Here is a 20658-nt window from a genome sequence, read left to right as displayed (position 1 = left end):
GAAACTGTATTTCCCGCGCAAGTAGGTCAATATTCTGAATGAATGAATGAAGGAAGGAAGTCTGAATGCTACAGCATGCTGTGCCACCCTCCAATCCTCTGACAGAGTCTCGCTGTGCCTCCCCCCCCCCCACCTCCCCCACACTCCCAGGTGTCCAGTCCCAGGCTGCGACGGGCAGGGTCACGTGACGGGGAAGTACGCGTCCCATCGCAGCGCGTCGGGCTGCCCCATCGCGGCCAAGCGGCAGAAGGACGGCTACCTGAACGGCATCCAGTTCACGTGGAAGGCCGGCAAGACGGACGGCATGTCCTGCCCCACGCCGGGCTGCGACGGCTCGGGGCACGTGAGCGGCAGCTTCCTGACACATCGCAGGTGGGTGGGTCGGTCCGAGAGGGCTGGGGTCTCCCCTGCCTGCGTGGTTTCTTTCTACGTCCGAGCATAGACATGGTAACGCCCCGCCTGCCTCTGATTGGCCTATACCGACACTGCCCGTCTTGCCTGTCCTCCGAGATGCGAGGGTACTCCCTTGCATCCCTGCAAGAGACTGACAACACGCGACAGTAACTTGTAACTTTAATTTTTGTAGAAGAGCTCCCGACCGGATCATACAGACTTTTGAAACAGAGACCATGGCTTTTCCTCCGAGGTGGTGGAAAGCCTGGTGAGGCGAGGTTACGTGCTGGATAGTCTGCCGCGAGGTTTTCTTTTTGCAGATAGTAAGCATGGGATTGGGACCGAGGCGAGGCTACGAGGTTACTCCGTGGTGGGAAATAAATACATATCTTTTTAGTATTAGTTTACTATAATTAGATTAATACACGGTAATCAACACTAACTAACACTTTAATTTAGAACACAGCCAAATCAAATCATAGTTGTTCAATCAATTATTCAATCAAAGCAAACGGCACAAACAATATTAGTTTGCCTCTTCTACAAAAATGAAAGTTACAAGTTACTGTCGAGTGTTGCCATTCTCTTGTACTTGTATTATTTCCCACCACGGAGTAGCCTTGCATCTCGGAGGACAGGCAAGACGTCGGCAGTCTCGGTAGGCCAATCAGAGGCAGGCGGGGCGTTACCATGTCTATGCTCGGACGTAGAAAGAAATCACGGCCCCTGCATTGGTTCTCAAAGTGGGGCCCTTTGTGTGTGTGCAAGGTACCAACCATATATACTTTATACCGGTGTGTGTGTGTGTGTGTGTGTATATATATATATATATATATATATATATATATGGGGGTCCACAGCCAAATACATATAGTAGTTATATACATAAATACATAGTAGAGTATTACAAAGAAGCCTAGGTACTGAGGCTACTGCATTAGTAGCCTGGAACTCACCTATGCTTTTTATGGCATAGGCAGCTCCCGGCAGGATCCGCCGGGAGAATATATGCGCAGCTGCGCGACATGAGACTAATTACTTAGAGCGACAGAGAGAGAGAGGAGCGTGTGTGTGTACATGTGTGCGTGTGTATGTCAATTTTACAAAGGTGCAGACAATCAGAAATCAGCAGAGAGTGAGCAATGTTTGCGCTACTCTATGCCGAATTGAAGTGGACTCAGACCCAGACTTTTTTTTTCTCCCTGGAAATAAAAACGTCTGGGTTTCCGAGGCTACTGCATTAGTGACTATGTGAAACCTGGACATGTCTGAAGACACATGCGAGCAGAAATGGTTCTCACAAGAGCATCCTAGTCTTGTTATAAGTCAAATCCTGCATTCATTTGCAGTTCATCGAAATATACTTGCACTGCCTTAATGTAAAGGTACTCATTATGCGGCATGGCCCATTCCACAATCATATCATTGGATTGTAATTAGTGTAATTACGGTAATTAGCAGCTGGTAAAGTTGGGGTGTTCTGTTGGGTATACTGTAGCTATTGTGTTAATAATCTAAATCTGCAATGTAAAAAGTATAAAGTATAGAACTTGGTAAATATACTCTACACCACTGAATTTCTCATACATTGCAAGTGGGACCGAACTTCAGCGTTATCCTATTTCTTGTCTCTTGACCTACTTGCTGTGATGGAGCTCTGCACGAGTCTGGAACTGGCAAGGATTGATGAGGAGTAATATCAGTGATTAATTAGCACGCGTATGCCAAGCCTGCACAGTGAAATGCAGAGTGTTCATTTAACCACTCTAAAACCCTATATACTTCCCTAACCTTCCTTCTGTTCCTCTACACACCGAATATAGCCCATCTACAGTACAGGCTTGTGAGCTTGTAGATCGGCTACTTTCACCCTAATGTTCACATATATTTTCACGTCGCCTACAGTAAATATGCAGCCCGATCTCACCCAAACACGGTGAAACAACACAAATACAGAAATAACACCGTACAATTCCGTAAATACACTACTATAGAAAACATTATTTTGACATTATTGACGGGGGCTGAGTTCGACACGGCCACTTGCGCGCTTTAGCACGTGCGTGCGGTGGTGTCTCCCGTGGCTCAAGTTCGGTAGAGAGACCAGAAGCGCCCCTCCATCACAGTCTATGGGGAGGATTTCACTGTAATATGAATACAGATTTGGGGGTTTTCTAGTAGTGTATGTACGGAATTGCCATTGTTTGGGTGAGACCGGGTTGTAATATGACCGGGAGGCGGTGGCTCAGTCAGGGGTAGAGTGGCTGGATGGTAACCGCAAGGTTGCCAGTTCGAACCTGGGCCCCCCCAGAGTTAGTGTCGAAGTGTCCTTGAGCAAGACACTGAACCCCTGATTGCTCCTGATGTGCTGGTTGGTGGTGCCTTGCATGGTTTCCGCCGCCATCGGTGTATGAATGTGTGTGTGAATGGGTGAATGTAATGCACAATCTATGTAAAGCTATATAAATGCACCATTTACCACTTAATATGACATGCCCAGAATAGCTTTGCTATAGGGTCCATGACGGTTCAATTCCCACTGTGGATGTGACTGTTATGTGTGAAGAGTAAAGACAGCGACATTGAAGCGGTGGTTTTTTGCTTTCTATATTGCCATGACAATCCACTATTACTACTGTAATCCCCTGGAGTTGACCACGGATGCATTGCGTGTGAGCACACCAGAATGCACTAAAACAATGGTGTCCCTTCTCTTCCCTGTGCCACCATGCAGTCTGTCGGGCTGTCCGCGCGCCACCTCGGCCATGAGGAAAGCCAGGCTCTCCGGGATGGACATGCTAACAATAAAGCAGCAGCACTCCAGCAACGGTACGTCATGCCCCCATCCAGTCACCCACACGATGCCAACCAATCAACAACAACAACAAAAAGAAAACCAGACACAGAGTGGAATTCCAGTTCTCAGATAATGAGCCAATCAGGACAGCGTGGGCGTAATGATGAACCCGCTCCCGAGTATAGGTGCCCAAATTTGAAATAAACAGCCAATCAGAGCTGAGATCTAAATAATGAGTGTTGGACAGGGAAACACCAGCCTGAAAGGAAAAGGCTGCAATTGCTTGGCACTAATCACAGACATGCTGAATGGATCCGATGCTAGCCAGTAGTAATTAGGGCAGAGGACTGTTCGCTGTGGACTTTAGCTTCCCTCTTTGGTTAGACTATACCACCGTTTCCCAAACTGTGGGTCGGGACCCATTTGTGGGTCACGGACCAATTTTTATAGGTCAGTACTCAAAATCGCTTTTTTTTTTCTACATTAAAACAAGAACTGATCAATTATCAGTTAATTACCAAATTACCCTGCCTCCAGAATCCAGAATTGTGCTATGAAATGTAAATATCTGTCTATCTGTATGTATGTGTGTTCGAAACAAAAACAGGATCTGTCGAGGTGACTCTGTAACTGTGACAGTGTAGCCTTAGCCTACTACAAATGGAACCAAATTACCCTTTTATAACAATAAACTCTGTACAAATGTACAAATGGACTGTTATGGGCCCATTTGGATGTATTTGTACACTCTCAGGTGGCACATTCTCCAAACCATCATACTGTATGTCGTACCTCACGCACAGCTGTAGGTTGTAGTGTTGACATTGGCTTGGCAGGTATTAAAGAACATCTCTCATACGTGTCAAAATCGCGGGGGTCCGCGGGTCCAACGGGGGGTCCCTGCTGGAGGTCGGCGCAGGGGTCCCCGATGGTCTGCGTGGGTCTACGAGTCACTTGTTACAGTGACTCGACTGAGACTCAAATATGTTACTGTTACCCATTAAATCAGCGGGTGTGCTCTTTTCTCATGCAGGTCTACGCACTGTTTTTCTGCGCTGCACTGTTATGCTGAAATGAGTTGGCCTAAATAATTCTGAGGCATCAAGGCGGCGGCGCCGCTCGCGCGACCGTTTAGACAGTGGCATTAATGGTGTCTGGTTGCGTAAGTCTCATCTTTGGGCTCTCGACCTGAAAGGTTTGAGAAACACGGCACTATACCAGAGACTAGAGTTTGTGTGCAGGGATCAAAATGTGTTTTTTTTCCAGTTTTAATCAGCTAAAACGCAGCCAATCTGTCAAATAATTCTACGAAGGCGTTGACGCGGATATCTTTGTTGCGTATTACTCCAGTCCTGTTTCGGTTCCCCTAACGTGAAGAAGAAATGGTAGTTGACGGTGTTGGAAATAGACGAGGGCTGGTACTCATACATTATTGATGACGTTCCCTTCCTCCCCTCCAGGGCTGGAGCATGAAGAAGAAATCAAACAGCTGGATGAAGAAATCAAAGATTTAAGTGAATCGAATTCACAAGTGGAAGCAGACATGATCAAACTTAGAACGCAGGTACAGTAAAACCAATGCGGCGACGCTTGAAAACAACGTTTTCTTTTCCTAAAGACACAAAAACACGTTCAACGTGTGTGTGTGTGTGTGTGTGTGTGTGTGTGTGTGTGTGTGTGTGTGTGTGTGTGTGTGTGTGTGTGTTCACAATGATGTTTTTGTGTGTAGGCGCACGTGTGCAAAAGGCTTGGGGGGGGGGGCGAGGCAGTGACGTAGACTCTGTGGGGGCGGCGAGGCTCGAGCCCCCATGAAGAATTAGACCTGAATATATCATTACTCGATGGAATATATTCGCCTCGGTCCGTCCCGTTTGTACCGCGACCGGTCGTGCAATTCTCGTCTTCGCATTGACTTTGCATGTAATCGCGCCGCTCTAACCATCCAAGTCTGAACGCACCTTAACAGCTCTTTTGTCCTGGCCCGGGGGCAGGGGGGGGTGGTGGGGGGTGGACCGCGTTGCCTGTCCTATTGTTGCACCGGTCCCACTGATGTCGTGAAAATAGCCTTCTTGTCATGTCAATATCATGATATCGTCTCTGTTAGTGTTGGGTGATACGTTTTGTGCAACACTGTAGTATGATCAAGTAGGGAAAAAAAACACAAAAAGTTTGAATATGGAGATGAGAGGTTTCTGCCCGACAGCAATGATATTAAAATATTAGCCCATGCCTCGTGTGTGTGTGTGTGTGTGTGTGTGTGTGTGTGTGTGTGTGTGTGTGTGTGTGTGTGTGTGTGTGTGTGTGTGTGTGTGTGTGTGTGTGTGTGCGTGTGCGTGTTCGTGTGCGTGCGTGTCTCTGTGCATTTGAATATATTTGCAAACATTATACATAAATATATTACAACGCTGTGCTTTTCCCCCCCCAACAACCCTGTCCTCAGATCACCACAATGGAGTCCAACCTGAAGTCCATAGAGGATGAAAACAAGGTGATTGAACAGCAAAATGACTCTCTCCTGCATGAGCTGGCCCACCTCAGCCAGTCACTGATAAACACTTTAGCTAATGTCCAGCTCCCTCATATGGTAAGGGCCACCAGGACACGGCACGCTGGCAAGTTACCCACTTGAACCCTATAGCATCCTAGCCTGGTTCACCACTCCCCCTTCAAAACATTTCATCCGCGAGTTCAATGAAATGTATTCAAGGGGGAGTGGTTAGCCACGCTAATATAGCATCCCTATTTCTTAGTACAAAAAGTCCCACACCTACTAAATTGGACAGGTGCGTCGGCATAATGACCTTGAGGAAAGCAAAAAAGGGCAGTCTTGACTCTTCACTCACAAAAAAGTATAGTTTTCGAATTCAGATACTTTTCGGTCGCTTTGGTACTTCAAGGTCAGAACGACCGAAACGTTGTATCTTCATTAAAACTATACTTTCTTTTGGTAAGTGACGAAAGTGTGCCTTTTTTTGCTCTCCTCGGAGGGGGGAAACATTAAAAATAGAACGGCTGATAGCAGATCTACAAGGTCACAACGTGTTGAAGAAACACGACCCGTCGTGAGCTTGTAGGTCGGCCTATCTTCGGCGTAGTAGTGTCGCGTGTGCCAGACACATCAGATAAGAGATCTCCGACCTCTGCTCATAATATGGTGATCTCTAAATTCAGTGATGTGGGCTTAAAACTGGGTGGAAACCATTCTAAAATATAACGTCACATAAACGATGCAAAGACTTTAGGGTGTTCCTTCACATTGCGATGGTATCCGGATTGGTTTTCAAAGCAGTGAGCATAGATTTGTTACCACTAGTTTTCTCTGTGAGTTTCCCCCCCCCCCCCCCCCCCCCCCCGGCGTATCAGTAGGTGGAGATCTGTGACCGATTGTCGGTGCAGAGATTTTGTGCAGAAAGGGAGAAAATACCGCGCAGATACGACCCGGTTATCTAAGTATTAGTTTGCTAAATATAGAGGGTTTGAGTGGTTACAGAACTTAGCCGAAATCTAATATTTTATGAGCTAATTGAGTTATTTGTGTACCAAAGCCTATTCTGCATGCTTAGACTAAAATGTAGAGCAGTGCTTGTCTTTCCAAGCTGTAAGGGGGAGTTGAGAAATGAGAGGCTTTTTTTTATGGATTGGAAATGTGGAGAGTCACAATGGTATGGTGATGAATTCAAGGAGTGCAAAAACGGATGCAGAAGTCATACAGTCAGTAATTACAACTGACACAAATTCACTGATTCAACAATGTGGCGTGATCTCATCACCATTTTGACTCTCATTATGGGATTTTTTGGTGGAAATGAAAATCTATTTAATGTTAGGTGATCTAATGCATACTATATGAAATTAAACCTCGGATAGCTTTTTTTCTAGAGATGCACGATATAATTGGTAGCATATCGAAATCGGACATATCGGCCATAAACATGCCATAGCGGTATCGAATCAGTCTAAAAAATAATAATGTGACCGTCAATGGCTTTGTACTCGCAGAGCCAATACATTGTGAATGGGGCATTTCTATCCAAATCGCTTTACATAGATTGTGCATTACATTCACTGAATTCACACACACACACACACACACACACACACACACATTCATCCACCGATGGCGGAGGAAACCATGCAAGGCACCAACCTGCACATCGGAGCAATTAGAGGTTCAGCGTCTTGCTCAAGGACACGTCGACACTAACTCTAGGGGTGCCCGGGATCGAACTGGGAACCTCACCTTCCCATCTGGCCTCTCTACCGGCCACTCTACCCAGTCTGCCTGTCTCTGTCTCCCTTAAGAGCGTCAGCTGTTAGTGGGGAGGAGAGTTCAATATACATATAACATAATAATGTAATATATTGGCCGATATGACCCTGGAAATAATCTGTGATCATAATTTCAATATCGTGCATCTCTATTTGCATCTTTTTTCTGTTTTTTACTGTACAAAGCTGTTTCTTTCCCACGTCAATTTTGCTCCTATCTTATCCGTCACGCTACCATGGTTTTATCCTCGCCTTCGGGTTCTTGGAAACGCCCCCCAGCCACTGCGTTAGTTTTACTGAGGTTAGGTTTAGGTATAGTTTACTGAGGTTAGGTTTAGGTATAGTTTTACTGAGCTTAAGGTTAGGGTTAGGTATAGTTTTACTGAGGTTAAGGTTAGGGTTAGGTTTAGATATAGTTTTACTGAGGTTAAGGTTAGGGTTAAGTTTAGGTGTAGGCTGTCTATCACAGCGACTGGCCAGTCACAGCGCACCCTCTACGCCACTCTGTACTCAACCGGAGGATAAAACCATGGTACCATCCGTCACAATGCTATCGCTTAATGTCACTTCCATAATCCTTGACAATGAAGGAAGGTCCTCACTAGTCCCATGGCTCAAAAACAAGTGATTTCTAGGGCAAACTGCCTTTCCAATAGATATGTCAAAGGGGGAAAATAAACATAATTTTGACTTGCATTTATGTAGATCGCTTAAATGTGGCATTCAGATTCTGTAAATTGGATGCAAATGTAGGCCCTAGGCCTAGAGCTGTGGTTTCAAAGGTGTGCTGTGTTATGTGTAAGTCCAGGTGTTACTACAATAGTATTGCAACAACCTAGTATTGCCTATACAACTACACAAAAGTATTTCAAAATGTTCATAACATAATGACCATACAGGTGTGCCTTGAGTTTTTGAGTCTTTGCAGTCTTTGCAGTGGTTTACTTGAGTATTTCCAATTCATAATACTTTATACTTCTACTCCACTACATCTCAGAGGAATATATTGTACGTTTTAATCCACTACAGTTATTTGAAAACGACATACTATAGTGTGTCGTTTTTCATGGTTTTCGATGACATACTATAGTATGTCAGTTTTCATGGTTTTCGACACTATAGTAAGGATTTGCACATTTAAATGACTAGGCCTATATTATTAAATGCGTTTGTACTCAAACACATTTTGAATACCAGACCTTTACTTGTAACAGAGTACTTCAAAATTGTGTTATTGATAATTTTTCTTTTGAGTAAGAAATGTGAGTAGGCCTACTTCTTCTGATCCATTACCTTAAGCACAGAAAGTTTGAAACCCATGGCTCTAGAGTGCTACTGTTTGCCCAGCTTTTAGCTTCCCCTTGCCTGTTTATCAAAGACTGCCCCCTAGTGTCTATATTATGGAATAACAGCTCTGTGTACTGTGTATTTAATATGATCAGTTAATAGTTGTATTTCGCCACCTTTCCCTTCTGCAGAAACCCCTGACACACAAGGAGGCTCCTCCCATTAGAAATAACAGCTGCTTACAGATGCACCAACGAGTAAGAACATGATTTACTTACTCCCTAATAATAAAATTTGTTTTGTGTATATGTCTGTCTGCAGTACCGTTCATGTGACCATGTATCATTTTATTTTTGAGGGGTGATAACCCCTCCTAATATGTCCAGCTTTTAGTGTATGTAACCCAACTTTTGTCCTAACACAAACATTAAATGCCATTGACAATGAATGGACAATTTTGAGTGTTTGTGTAAACACAAACAATGCGTACCACAAACATTGATCACAAAGGTGAGGTGACGCAAATTCTGATTGGCCTGAATGAGATTATGTACAGTATGATGATGTACGATGATAAGAGTGCCCCTCACTTCACACGGGTGTGATTTTTGAGGTGCGCTAGCCCCCCTCCCTATATGCAGTTTTTGTCCCCACACGTCTCAATATTTGTCATTGACAATGAAAGGACAAATTGGGTCAAATGTCCGCCAAATATGACGTAAATTTGTACGATGACAAGAGCCCCCATTTTTTGTTACGTCTCTTCAATATTGACATAACCTTACGCCCATTCAATCTATTTGTAAAGGCTCTTTTTCCACTATGTAACTTTCCTCTTCTATTCCCCGGATTTGAACCCGGGTTCCTGTTAAAGTGCTGACATTTTTACCATTGAGCTGATAGAGCCTGCCCTGCTTCCTCAGGGGATACGTTGAATCTTGGTCATCAGAAGGTCAACATTTGTGTCAGATCCTGTGTCTATATAGGTGAGACGTGGCCTTTGACACGATCTAAATACTGTATCTCAATAGAAGAGCAGGGAGACCAAATACAACCACCCCAATTGTACAAGTTATATTGTATTAACATACTGTACTGTACAGATTGAACAAAGTTACATATTCATTTAAAAAGGTACATAGTGCCGCTTTAACCACTAAAGCCCTATTTCATACTTTCAACATTTAAAAACAGCCATAGATGATCTACAAGCTCACAATGTGTAGATCTGCTATAGCCGCAATTTGCAACACTAGATTTGTTTTATAATGGGTTGAATCGTCACTTCACTTCCCTGCCAGTGTAGGACTATACAATTTCTTATGTTTTATACTACCACACTATTTTGCATATTTATATGTGTGCCTATTGTTTTAAATTATAGTGGTCAATATGACATTTATATGTAGTTATATATTGCAAGTACATTATTTGATTTACACCCTGGAACATTGAATAAACAAAACTGAAAAGCAGCCCATTCATCCAAATTGAAATTTGATCTGTACAACCTGTACGGAAAGCTTGAATTATCCTCTTTCTATCTGCAAACTGTTTGTTTAATCCAAATCCGCCATAAACATGTTATGAGCTACTTCATGTCAAGAGAGCTGGAGTTTGTTTTTCGTTTTCATTAACGCATTGTGCTGCTGCTTCCTGCATTATGTACTAATTCGAAACCGGTTGTTCGAACACTTAGAAAAAGTGGAATTTCTTAGCAGAAAGTAGCTTATAACATGTCTACGGTGGATTTTTTTATGAAACATACACGTTGCTGATTGAAAGAGGATAATTCAAGCTTGTCTTACAGCTGCAATGTTGGTGAGTTTAACGTTGTTTAATACAATCAGATCATATCTGATTGTATTATACTAGATCATATCTAGTGTTGCAAATTGCGGCTAGATCTGCTATACTGTAGATCTGCTATTTTCACTTTTGTATATGGTTTAATGACATTAATAAAATAGGGATGCTGGGCGGTTAATAATGTCAATAAAATCTTGTTTCACAGAATATCATATAGGCCTGTATATCTAAAACAATTGGATGAACCTGCTTTTGTTTGCTTCTTTCTTTCTGATAGCATTCTCAGTACACAGTGAAATCTGTAGTGTTACGGTAATACTATACAGTCAGTAACAGAGCATTCTGGGAACAAATTCAGTATAAGAACAAACAAACAAACAAAAAAAGCCACTTTTTCAACCTCTGCGGGCCAAGTTTCAATGCCACAATAACAGGAAATGAGGTATGGACCCTCCCCTTTATGCTACTTTCCGTCTGCTTCCTGCTCAAGGGCCCGCCCACTAGGAGCTCTACAATTCAACTATCCAGCGATCATGCTGAGAGATTTTCACTGCAAATTGAAAATCTGTCTTCAGAGATTACTCTGAGAGTAAGTCTGAGAGTCACTGTGTGTACAAATGGAACCAAGTGCAACCTTACAGGTCAATTATGGTACCATTGTACACTGGCTTAAATAGGCTCTATATGCACATACGTCATTTTGGAGTACAGTGGTTCTCAAACCTTTTAATTTCAAGGAGGACCCCCATAACTCAGAGAGTGTACAAAATGTGCACACTCTCAGAGTTACACACCCGTACGGGGCCATTGGAACCCACTCAAGGACACTTTCAGACCCACTGTAGCAGAGTGTTTCCAGAACGTGGGCCAACATGCACAATAGCACCACCCTGACTCTGTTTGACCAGAATGGAACAGCACCTGTGAAGGAAGTCGGAAGAGGCCTGGAAGTACGAAGAGATATTTCCAAAATGGCGTTAGGGCGTATGTGCATAGAGCCTAGTTAACGCTGCATATTCTTACTGTACTGCATCCTCACATGGACCTGGTCTAATTGTAGCCTACTGTTTTTAAAATCCCCCACCTCTACAGGAGCCAATCAGCGAGCAGAACTTTGACGCTTATGTGACCACTCTGACGGACATTTACACAAACCAGGACCAGTACCAGAGTCCAGAAAACAAAGCCCTGTTGGAAAATATCAAGCAAGCTGTCCAAGGCATCCAAGTGTAACCCTGCAGCACGCAAGAGAAATTTCCATTTTGTTTTGTTCTTTCTCTAATAGAAGTGACTCACTGATATATAGGAAAGACACAGTGACAGACGCGTCTCCTTTTTTTGGGAGGTCGGAGCAGTAACTTATAGTGTTATGATACCTTCAATTATGTTCTTTCAAAGAAAAAGAAAAGTCGTTATGCGTATAATAACTTCATGGTAACTTATTTTGTTTTGGTTTTGGGTCTTGCTTTGAGGAAGAAAAAAATAATCACACCGGCAAAATAGTTTTTGAGGAGCTTCACATTTTGTACGTTTTCATATGAGCTGACATAGTGTCATGTAATGTTTCTATAGCTGCTCATGTATGCACATTTTTAGTGTATATTTCTGAACAGTAAGCTAATGATTATAGGACATTGAGTTCTTTCTATTGCTTGACAACAAAGCATTTTAGATGAAAAAGCTGAACTGGACAGTGAAAAACACGCAAAAAAACCCACAAAAGACAAAAAACAAAACAAAAAAACAATCCAAAATCAAGCAAAGGGGAAGCTAGATTTTTGTTCTACTCAATGGTCAACTTGACAATTTTAGAGGTTTTTTGCCCCACATCATCTAATTCTTCTTCTTCTTCTTCTCTTCTTCTTCTCTTCTTCTTCTTCTTCTTCTTCTTCTCCTTCTTCTTCTTCTTTTTCTTCTACTTCTTATTATTGCGTGCAGATTGTTCAACAGCAAGGACTGGTTTGCGAATTGCTTTATTTTCTGAAAATGCTTGAGAAATTATTGTCTTTTCTTGTTTTGAGAGGTGAGGGGAAAAAAACAAAGAAAAACAAACAAAAAATTATTTGTAGCTGTAGGTGGCGGCATTTCTTTTCCTTTTCTTTAAATGGTGCTGTACAATGTGTCTGGAAAGGAAACTGACCTGATGTATGTATGAATGTATGTATGTATGAACAGTTTTATTGTAAACATCATTACACGGAAACCCAATGGTGGAAATCCCATTATCAAGGAGAGGCGATTCACTTCTAAAAGAAGGGGGGAGAAAAGCCTGTCTCTGTGTGGTGCATGCATGGTCACCATGCTCTTTGTCACATAATCTGAAACTAAAGTGACGTGTAATGACAAAGAGACAACATCTTAAGCCTGATTTATTCTTGCAGAAAACAGCCGACACATAAGATAACAACGCGTCGCAGATGTGATGCGTCGTAGGCTTGTAGATCGGAGCATAAATGAATTACTGTAGACATTAGCCTTCCTCATGTGAATCCTGTTCCATTTTAGAGACTTCCGTCGCAAGAGTTGAGAGAAGTCTCAGCAATATGATAATGACATCATTTGTTTATAAGTAGATCATGGGATGCAATCTGCAAATGGAGAGAGAGAGAGGGGGGGGGGGGGGGGGGAAGTTTGGGTATATGCAATTTCTTGTTTATACACATAGTGGGGTAACATGAATCTTTTTAATATAGCCTATGTAAAATATAGATTTTTATACAAATCTTTTAATACATTAAAAATGTCTTTTTAAAAAACAAAAATGAGGGAGGAATCTTGGACATTCAGTTTTGGACGTGAAGGTCTATGAGTTCCACTTTCTTTCTGTACGATTTTGCACAGGGACACCTTCGTTTCCATGTTTTGATGTTCTTACAGAAACTAAAATAAAAACAAAACAAACGGTACCCGGGAGCCTAAAAGGAGGGTCGCAGAGGGTTTTGTAAAGAGTATTTATAGACAGCGGGACTTACAGGGTCACTGTCCCCACTTATGTGCCAGAAGACTATTTGCACTTGTCCTTGAAGATATTATCATTAACATGCGGCGGCGTGCAATTTTTCCCCGGGTTGCCCTCTTTGGCACACGATTGGAGCAAAAATGAACTGCTATGGGAGCCACTGTAGGTATTGACTTAGTACCACGGAACGAGGACGAACAGGGACTTGAAATCAAGAGAGGATGACAATTTTAAAACCATAGCAGTTATAACTGTAGGCTATTATCAACTGTAAAAAGAAAAGAAAAAAACTTTTTTCCTTCTTCATTTTTCTTTTTCGGGTATGTCTTTAGGAAAGATGAAGTTATTCCCCCCAGCTGCACTTTATATCAAATCACTGTACAAAGAATTAAATAGTCAATCAATTCAAGTCTAAAAAAAAAAAAACGGGAAAAAAATGAGGGCTCGTTTCCCTAAGGCAGGGAGAGGAGTCGTCTCCAAAGGGGTGATGCATCCAGTGTCTGTATGCCTGACTGTATGCACCCTTTTCATTCTGTTGTGCTAGTTGTTTAGCGAAAACCATGTTCAGAATTTGCCTTTTTTGAGAGCTAATGCAAGAGGTGCTTGTCGTTCACCTGATCAAAAAACTCGTCTATTGTACTTTAACTGTCCTTCGTTCAGGACACTACTATCCATCCGCCATGACTGCATACGCCTTTTTCCACAGCATCGTGTCTGCAGCTTTTTGCCAGTATAGTAAATGCTTTCAGTAGAGTAACAGCTAGTTCCAGTTTTTAAATTAAATTCTCATTATCAAGTAAAGAAAATGGAGAGGGATATTTTAAAAAGCACAAACCGGCTGCTCATCTGATGTTGGTACATATTAAATATTCAAATTTGAAAGAAAAAAAATAGTTATCTGTGACTATCTATAGGGAACCACACAAAAGGGTGTCACATATTTAGAATGCTGACTTTTCATATAAATTATTGTGAATTCATCAGAGTTTATTATTTTGTTTTGGACTCGTTTTACTTTGAGGTTGATTTCAGTGAATCATTACAAAGACAGGATTTTGTATAAACTTGTGCTCTCTGTGGAACTGAAGTTTGATTTATTTTTGTACTACACAGCATGGATTTGTTGACATTTTAATTTTGCTATAAATGTGTGAAATCACAAGTTGCTGTGATATTTCATTTATAAATTGTGAACTTTGTACAATTTTTGTCATGCTGGATGTTGACACATCTTACTCTGAATAAAGAAAAAAATGTGTTGCCACAGGCCTGTAAAGAAATGCGATGCTCTCACTTTGTTGTTGAGGTTTAATGGCATTGCATAACTGAAGAAATTACCACTACATTTCCATAATAATAATTGGTCATGTCAGGTGGGAAACCTGTCCAAACTTTCTTTTCAAAAATAGAAAAATTCTCTACGTACAAGGTCAAAGGCCTTTGAGCTTGTGGATCTGCAACTTTTGATGCTTCTGTGTGACTGTAGTCACACAAAAGGAGAAAATGGTTATGGAGACAGCGACGCACTACAGCTGAGCTGGCTGTTCTTCAGTAGCCTACCAGCAGATGTCAGCAGATGCAAAATATTGTAATTAAAACACCCGTGTGCGGTGAATCGGTGATCATTATTTTTGGAAGTGAGTGGAAGTTTGTATAGAATAAGTATAAGTGAGTTTATGTTTCAAAACATTTAATCTTGTGGATGAAAAAAAACTAAATTAGATACACCCCCTTTTAGCTAATTTGCTTTTAGTTTTTATACATTTGAAAACTTAAATGGACCTTCTGCATAATGAGTAGGTTACTTCCTACTTCAAGTATATTTTGATGACAATACTTTTGTGGCCTACTTTTTGAATTCCGGTATTTGTTAAGAGTATTTCTGCATTTCAGTACCAATTGAATTACTATACTATTAACAATGCACCGCACCCCACTCCCTCTCTCTGTCTGTCCCCCCTCCCCTCTTTCTCTCTCTCTCTCTCTCTCTCTCTCTCGCTCTCTCTCTCCCCCTCTGAATTCCTCAGCCTTACAATAAGTGAGTTGATGCTAGTCTAGTGGGGTGAGAGAGGAGTAGCTGGCTAGCGGTGTGTGCTGCTCTGCTTGCTCTGCGAGCGGCTCACTCACTCACTCCTAGCAATGGCGTTGTTGTGGACTGGCCAGTTCTTCTCTCCGTTCTTACTCGCGGTCGCCCTGTTGCTGATAACCAGGGGACCCCCGTGTGTGTTCTCCTGTCCGAGTCGCTGTCTATGTTTCAGGACCACGGTGAGATGTATGCATCTAAACTTGGAAAGCGTGCCGGCAGTTTCTCCTCAGACTACAATCCTGTAAGTATTATAAAAGCCTGCAGCGTGAATCTAACGGGGTTGGATGGAAAAAGCCACTTGTGGAGTGGACGTGCGTGCAGATTTTGCAGAAGGGCTGGAAGGCATGGATTTCTGATGAATGCCGCCCCTGTCGGGCTGTGCATTGATTGCTTCATCATAGCCTTGCAAAACCGCATTTTGTTGAGATTTGATAGCCTAAAAAACTATAAAAGCTAAAGTATTTTTTTAAAGAGGGGCGTTCTAATTTCATCTTTGATGTGAGTGATTAAGTTGATTGTGGACAAAGAAGATTTATGTCAAATACTGTTCTGTGCACAAAATGTACCTAGTTATGACACCTGCCAATGAATGCAGCTGCTGCCTGCTGGGTTTTGAGTCTGCTAGCGAGCAGGTTTGTAGGTCACACAGCTGATGAACCCATGTATGCATTGCAGGCAGGCAGCCACAACTAAAGTGTTGGAATACACCAGGAGTTCTCAAACTTTTACATTTCAAGGCCTCCCTTTAACTCAGACAGTGTACAAATGAACCAAATTACCCCCCATTGAATCCAGTGGGTGCCAGGACCCCACATCGAGGACTAATGGGATGCAGTTACCTGTTTGAGACCATTGGCTCTGTGTATATATGCACATACAGTCAAGTGTTGATTTGACCCAGATGGTGTGCAAAATGTAACCAAAATGGTGCTTATACATTGTTTGGTTACATGTTGTCCACTCTCCTCCGAGTTACACATGGATAATGGTTAAGAGATTAACACTGAGCATTTTGCTGTGTAGTAGGAAGCTTCAACAAGTGTGAACTTCTCCCTCTCTTGCAGGCGTCACTTAAAGACGTGTAATGAATTATGAATTAGATATTCTTGGACTGCAACCGAGAGAGCTCGTCCAAGTAGCCTTTATCAAAGCCACATTCTTTCTCTCGGGGGCTCCATTAGGTGTGTTATCGTCAAGTCTTTGGAAAAACACTGGTTTTAAAATACTGTGGGAAGGAGAACCCATTGCATTATGGTTAGGTCCACTCTGTAACCCTTGTCAGGGAGAATTTCAGCATTCATCAACGCCGGAGCTGTGTGCTTATGCATGTTGAATTATTGTACATTGTCCTTCAACCTTATGGTCCAGTACACCACACTGACGTATAGCTACAGATAAAGATATCATTCAGACATAATCCCGTCATTTCCTTTGAAATCAGACTGGGCATCTGGGCGCCTGACTCTCTGACTTAAATGGCATGTTTGAATTTCTATCCTAGGATGAAAGGGAGGAGTATTATATGACCTCTGTGTCCACCACTTGTGCATGCGTCCCTGCATGTCGACAGGCACTCCAACATAGGTCACCCAGTCAAACACTTTGTCTTTTGTCACAGCCCCCCAACAGCCAGCCAGCCCGACAGAGTACAAAGCGTCGAAACAGGACCCGAATCTTATAAATACGTGCCACCCCTTCTCTTTAATTGAGCCATGTGACACTGGCTTGTGTTTCTCTCTCGGTGTCCATAATGCACGGCCTCGCTCACACCAAAATAAAGGGCCTCATTGAGCCGGTCAGTTCGGGGCACAAAGGGCCGACTCAAAACGGCCCTAACCACAGCAGCCACAAGCAGCATGCTTAGAATTAGCCTTGTTCACAAACATCTGCAGGCATTGGCAAGGCCCACAAGCCCTAGGAGTGGAGGACCAAGTGGTCCAGGGCAGGCCGCCGTCCTGACAGCCCTGCCTAGCTTCACCCAAAGGAGAGACGGAAGGCGTCGCCTTCCCCATGTTATGGGTGACGGTGTTAAAGCATTGTTTAGGGCAGGGGTTCTCAGCATGGGCTCACCTTTGGGCTGTGAGTATAGGCGACCAAATAACTGGCAAAGCACTAAGAGTTTAATAATATAATATTTAAAAAAAAATACCGATATATATATATATATATATATATATATATATATATAGGAACTTAAAAGTATACTATCGTCTCTATCGGGTGGAAACTGTTCACTGTCAAACTGTTGACTGTTTCAAATTTCAAAATAGCAAAAGCTCGAAACGCGGTGCAAAGTGACGTGTTTTGAGCTTGTAGATCTGTAAAAAGTTAGAATATGGAGCTAAGACGCTTCTGCAGCGCTATGTTGGTTCCATTTGATCCAAGCTGGAACACACTTGATTGATTAAAAATGATTCATTAAAAATACACAAGTCATGCTCTGAAAATGCGTGAGAACCACTGGTTTAGGGCTTGCTTTGTGCCTTTCCTGTCTGAGCGTGAAGAAGCTGGAGTCTGGTCTGTGGTCTGTCTGTAGCGGCTGATCACATTAAGGCCCATTACACAGTAGTTTGACTGGATTAAGAGCACCTCCCTACCAAAGGGAGGTTGATGAGAGAGAGTGTACGTACAGTAGGTAGGGTCTCAAAACTGTCACCAAATAACATCTTCCTTTTTAACCATGGCCAGTTAAGGATGGACAATCGATAACGATTGGATATTGAATTCTGCAGACAAAACATGATTCAGGAGTCTATAGTGTCTGCCCCCCCCGGAAGTCTCCAGGTTCATTTGGGGAGATAACCACCACTGGAAGGTAGCCTACATTAAGTGCTGTACAGTACAGTATAGTATAGGCTAGACATTGCATTCCTCATCTCTCCACCTGGCAGCGTGCCAGGTTCTGGCTAGGAATTTCCTGCTTGACCGACCATACCGTAAGAGTCAGATGTTCCACACTCCATGAGCCCCCCTCAGCGCCTCAGTGTGGTGTTTCTGGGTTGTTTTTGTTTGAGAATGAATACAAGGGAACTGCGGTTGCACTTCCGTGTTCACCCAGAGACCACCAAGGCTGGGGGCCTTCCTCCAATCATCTTTTCATTCAACGTCTCATCTTCATTCTTCCCCTGCCTGCATGCGTGCATGGCATGTGTGAAGTCAGAAGTGTGTGGCCTATACAGCTTTCTACCAGATGGCTATGTCTTAATCAGAGTCCCATCTATAGTACTTGTTATCTATGACTGTACGGCCAGCATGGTACATGCTCTCTAGGGCGCTGAATAACTCAATGTGATTAACGATCTAATCGTGTTTCTGTCATTGAGCATTGGTGCATTGGTGCATGAATGAAAATTACATTTCTGTTTGGCTTTTAGGTTTCTTAAACCAAAGGTGCACAGGGCAGATAAATTAATTTAATAACTTTATATAAACCATGAATAGTGAAAATTGCTGATCTACTCAAAACGTGTTTGTAGATCTGCTATTTCCACAAGTTATGAAAATGTTCGTAAATAACTAAATATATGAAAATGTTTCAACATGGTAATGATTTTGAAGATGATTATGCAAAACATTATTGTGATTATCTCAAAGTTCCATTCTGTGATTATGTAATAATCGTGACAGGCCTAGCTTATACTTAAAAGTAATGTGTAAAAAACTAAAATGTCTTGCCATTATAACAGCAAAAATAACTGTTCCGACAACTAAAAGGTGTTAAACATCTGCCTTGAAATCAAGTTTCATACAGTAAACGTTGGCATCTTCCTCAAATCAGGCAGGCATCTCTCTCACTCTCTCTCCCTCTCTCTCTCCTCTCTCTCTCTCTCTCTCTCTCTCTCTCTCTCTCTCTCTCTCTCTCTCTCTCTCTCTGCCATTTCCTCTGGGCTGGTCGAAGACGAAAAGCTCCTGTCCCAGAAGTCCGGTCACGCACATGGGCTTTGTTCCAACAAGTGTTCTGCATGGCATTCGGACCACGAAACATGCAAACTTTATTTTTTTCTTCTTTTTCTTTTTCTTTTTTTTTGTTCTAGCTGGCTTACATTTGTTTTTCAGCTGTTCTCTCCGAGGGCTTCTCTGTTTGAGGCATGACAGTAAATTGCACTGGATCGCTGTAAAAACACAGCTCAATCCCTTTTCAGGGATTTCCTAAGTTGGAGAAATGATTACTTTCCCATTGTTAGCTCTGTTTTGCCAACAGCAGTCATGAATCCACTACAGTTGACGCTTGCTCCTCTGTACTTGGAAATGGCTGCTACCACTTTCCGAGCTCAAGGAATGGCTTCAGCGCGGGAAGTGTTATGATTGTTGCATTGTTGTAATGGTGCCCTCATGACATGCAGCCCAATGCACCATATATCATAACCATATTTACCCGTCTTTGCTTTACTTGTTACCCTTTGTGTAGTTTTAAAATATATACACGTTATTCTGACCATGGTGCCGTGAGCGAGCTTTCACATTGCTTGGCACAGCAGGCATACATTTGTTTCAGCATTGTGAAAGTGTAGCCTTCATTGCAAACATATGACAAGCTCCATGGCAACGGGGAGCATGCCAGCTGTAAATGTGTCAATGTACTGCCTCATAAAGTGGCTTGTTGCGGCCTCTTTTCTTTTTAGCTCCTTGATGTGTGTAATCTTTGGTACTCGAGCGCGTTGTGTCATTTGTATTATTTGCATGGCCTCTTGCGCAGTCGCTCTGGTGAAAGTGGTACTTAAGTGCCATTGTTTATAAAGCGTTGGTGTGAAACTACATTCATATTATAGCTATATAATATCCTGTTTAGAGAAAGTTGATCCTTTCCCCATGAGCCAAAGGCTTTCAAGATGTGCATTTAATAGTTTGTTTAGTGGGCCTCCATTGATTTTATGTGACGCCCTAAATTGAGTCAAATGGTTACACCTTTTGTGTGATGTATGAGCCGTGGTCTGAGTGTCTAGAGATGATACGACTCCAGATGGAATTATTTGGAGCTGTTGCACAGCAGAGAGTTCAGTTCAGTGGGGGTTGGGGCACAATGTGTGTGTGAGTCGACTATGAGGCATGAGCTCTGCG

At 42.6% G+C, this 20658-nt stretch overlaps 2 protein-coding genes across 4 annotated transcripts in view; both read left to right on the top strand.

The window, feature by feature from the left end:
- The window catches only part of myt1lb (myelin transcription factor 1-like, b), a gene marked incomplete at its 5' end in the record, with an annotated part of 117368 nt that extends 105560 nt beyond the window's left edge, over positions 1-11808 (top strand). The window contains 6 exons of the mRNA XM_080783500.1: positions 151-372; positions 3128-3222; positions 4651-4754; positions 5631-5774; positions 8938-9003; positions 11648-11808. Coding sequence (XP_080639626.1) covers positions 151-372; positions 3128-3222; positions 4651-4754; positions 5631-5774; positions 8938-9003; positions 11648-11788 — 772 coding nt within the window. The 3' untranslated portion in view covers positions 11789-11808. The remainder of the gene's footprint in view (positions 1-150; positions 373-3127; positions 3223-4650; positions 4755-5630; positions 5775-8937; positions 9004-11647) is intronic.
- Positions 11809-15583: 3775 nt separating this feature from the next.
- Positions 15584-20658, top strand: part of pxdn (peroxidasin) — a 97096-nt gene continuing 92021 nt past the window's right edge. For all 3 annotated transcript variants that reach the window (XR_013965357.1, XM_080783217.1, XM_080783218.1), the window contains exon 1: positions 15584-15841. Coding sequence is in view for 2 of the 3 variants with exons in the window: in XM_080783217.1 (XP_080639343.1) it covers positions 15654-15841 (188 nt within the window). In the remaining variant the exon portion in view is untranslated. The remainder of the gene's footprint in view (positions 15842-20658) is intronic.

Source organism: Protomyctophum bolini (assembly GCF_963924005.1).
Source record: "Protomyctophum bolini genome assembly, chromosome: 15".
NCBI classification, from domain to species: Eukaryota; Metazoa; Chordata; class Actinopteri; order Myctophiformes; family Myctophidae; genus Protomyctophum; species Protomyctophum bolini.
The sequence above is the reverse complement of the archived record's forward strand: the minus strand, read 5'-3'. Positions and strand labels throughout refer to the sequence as shown.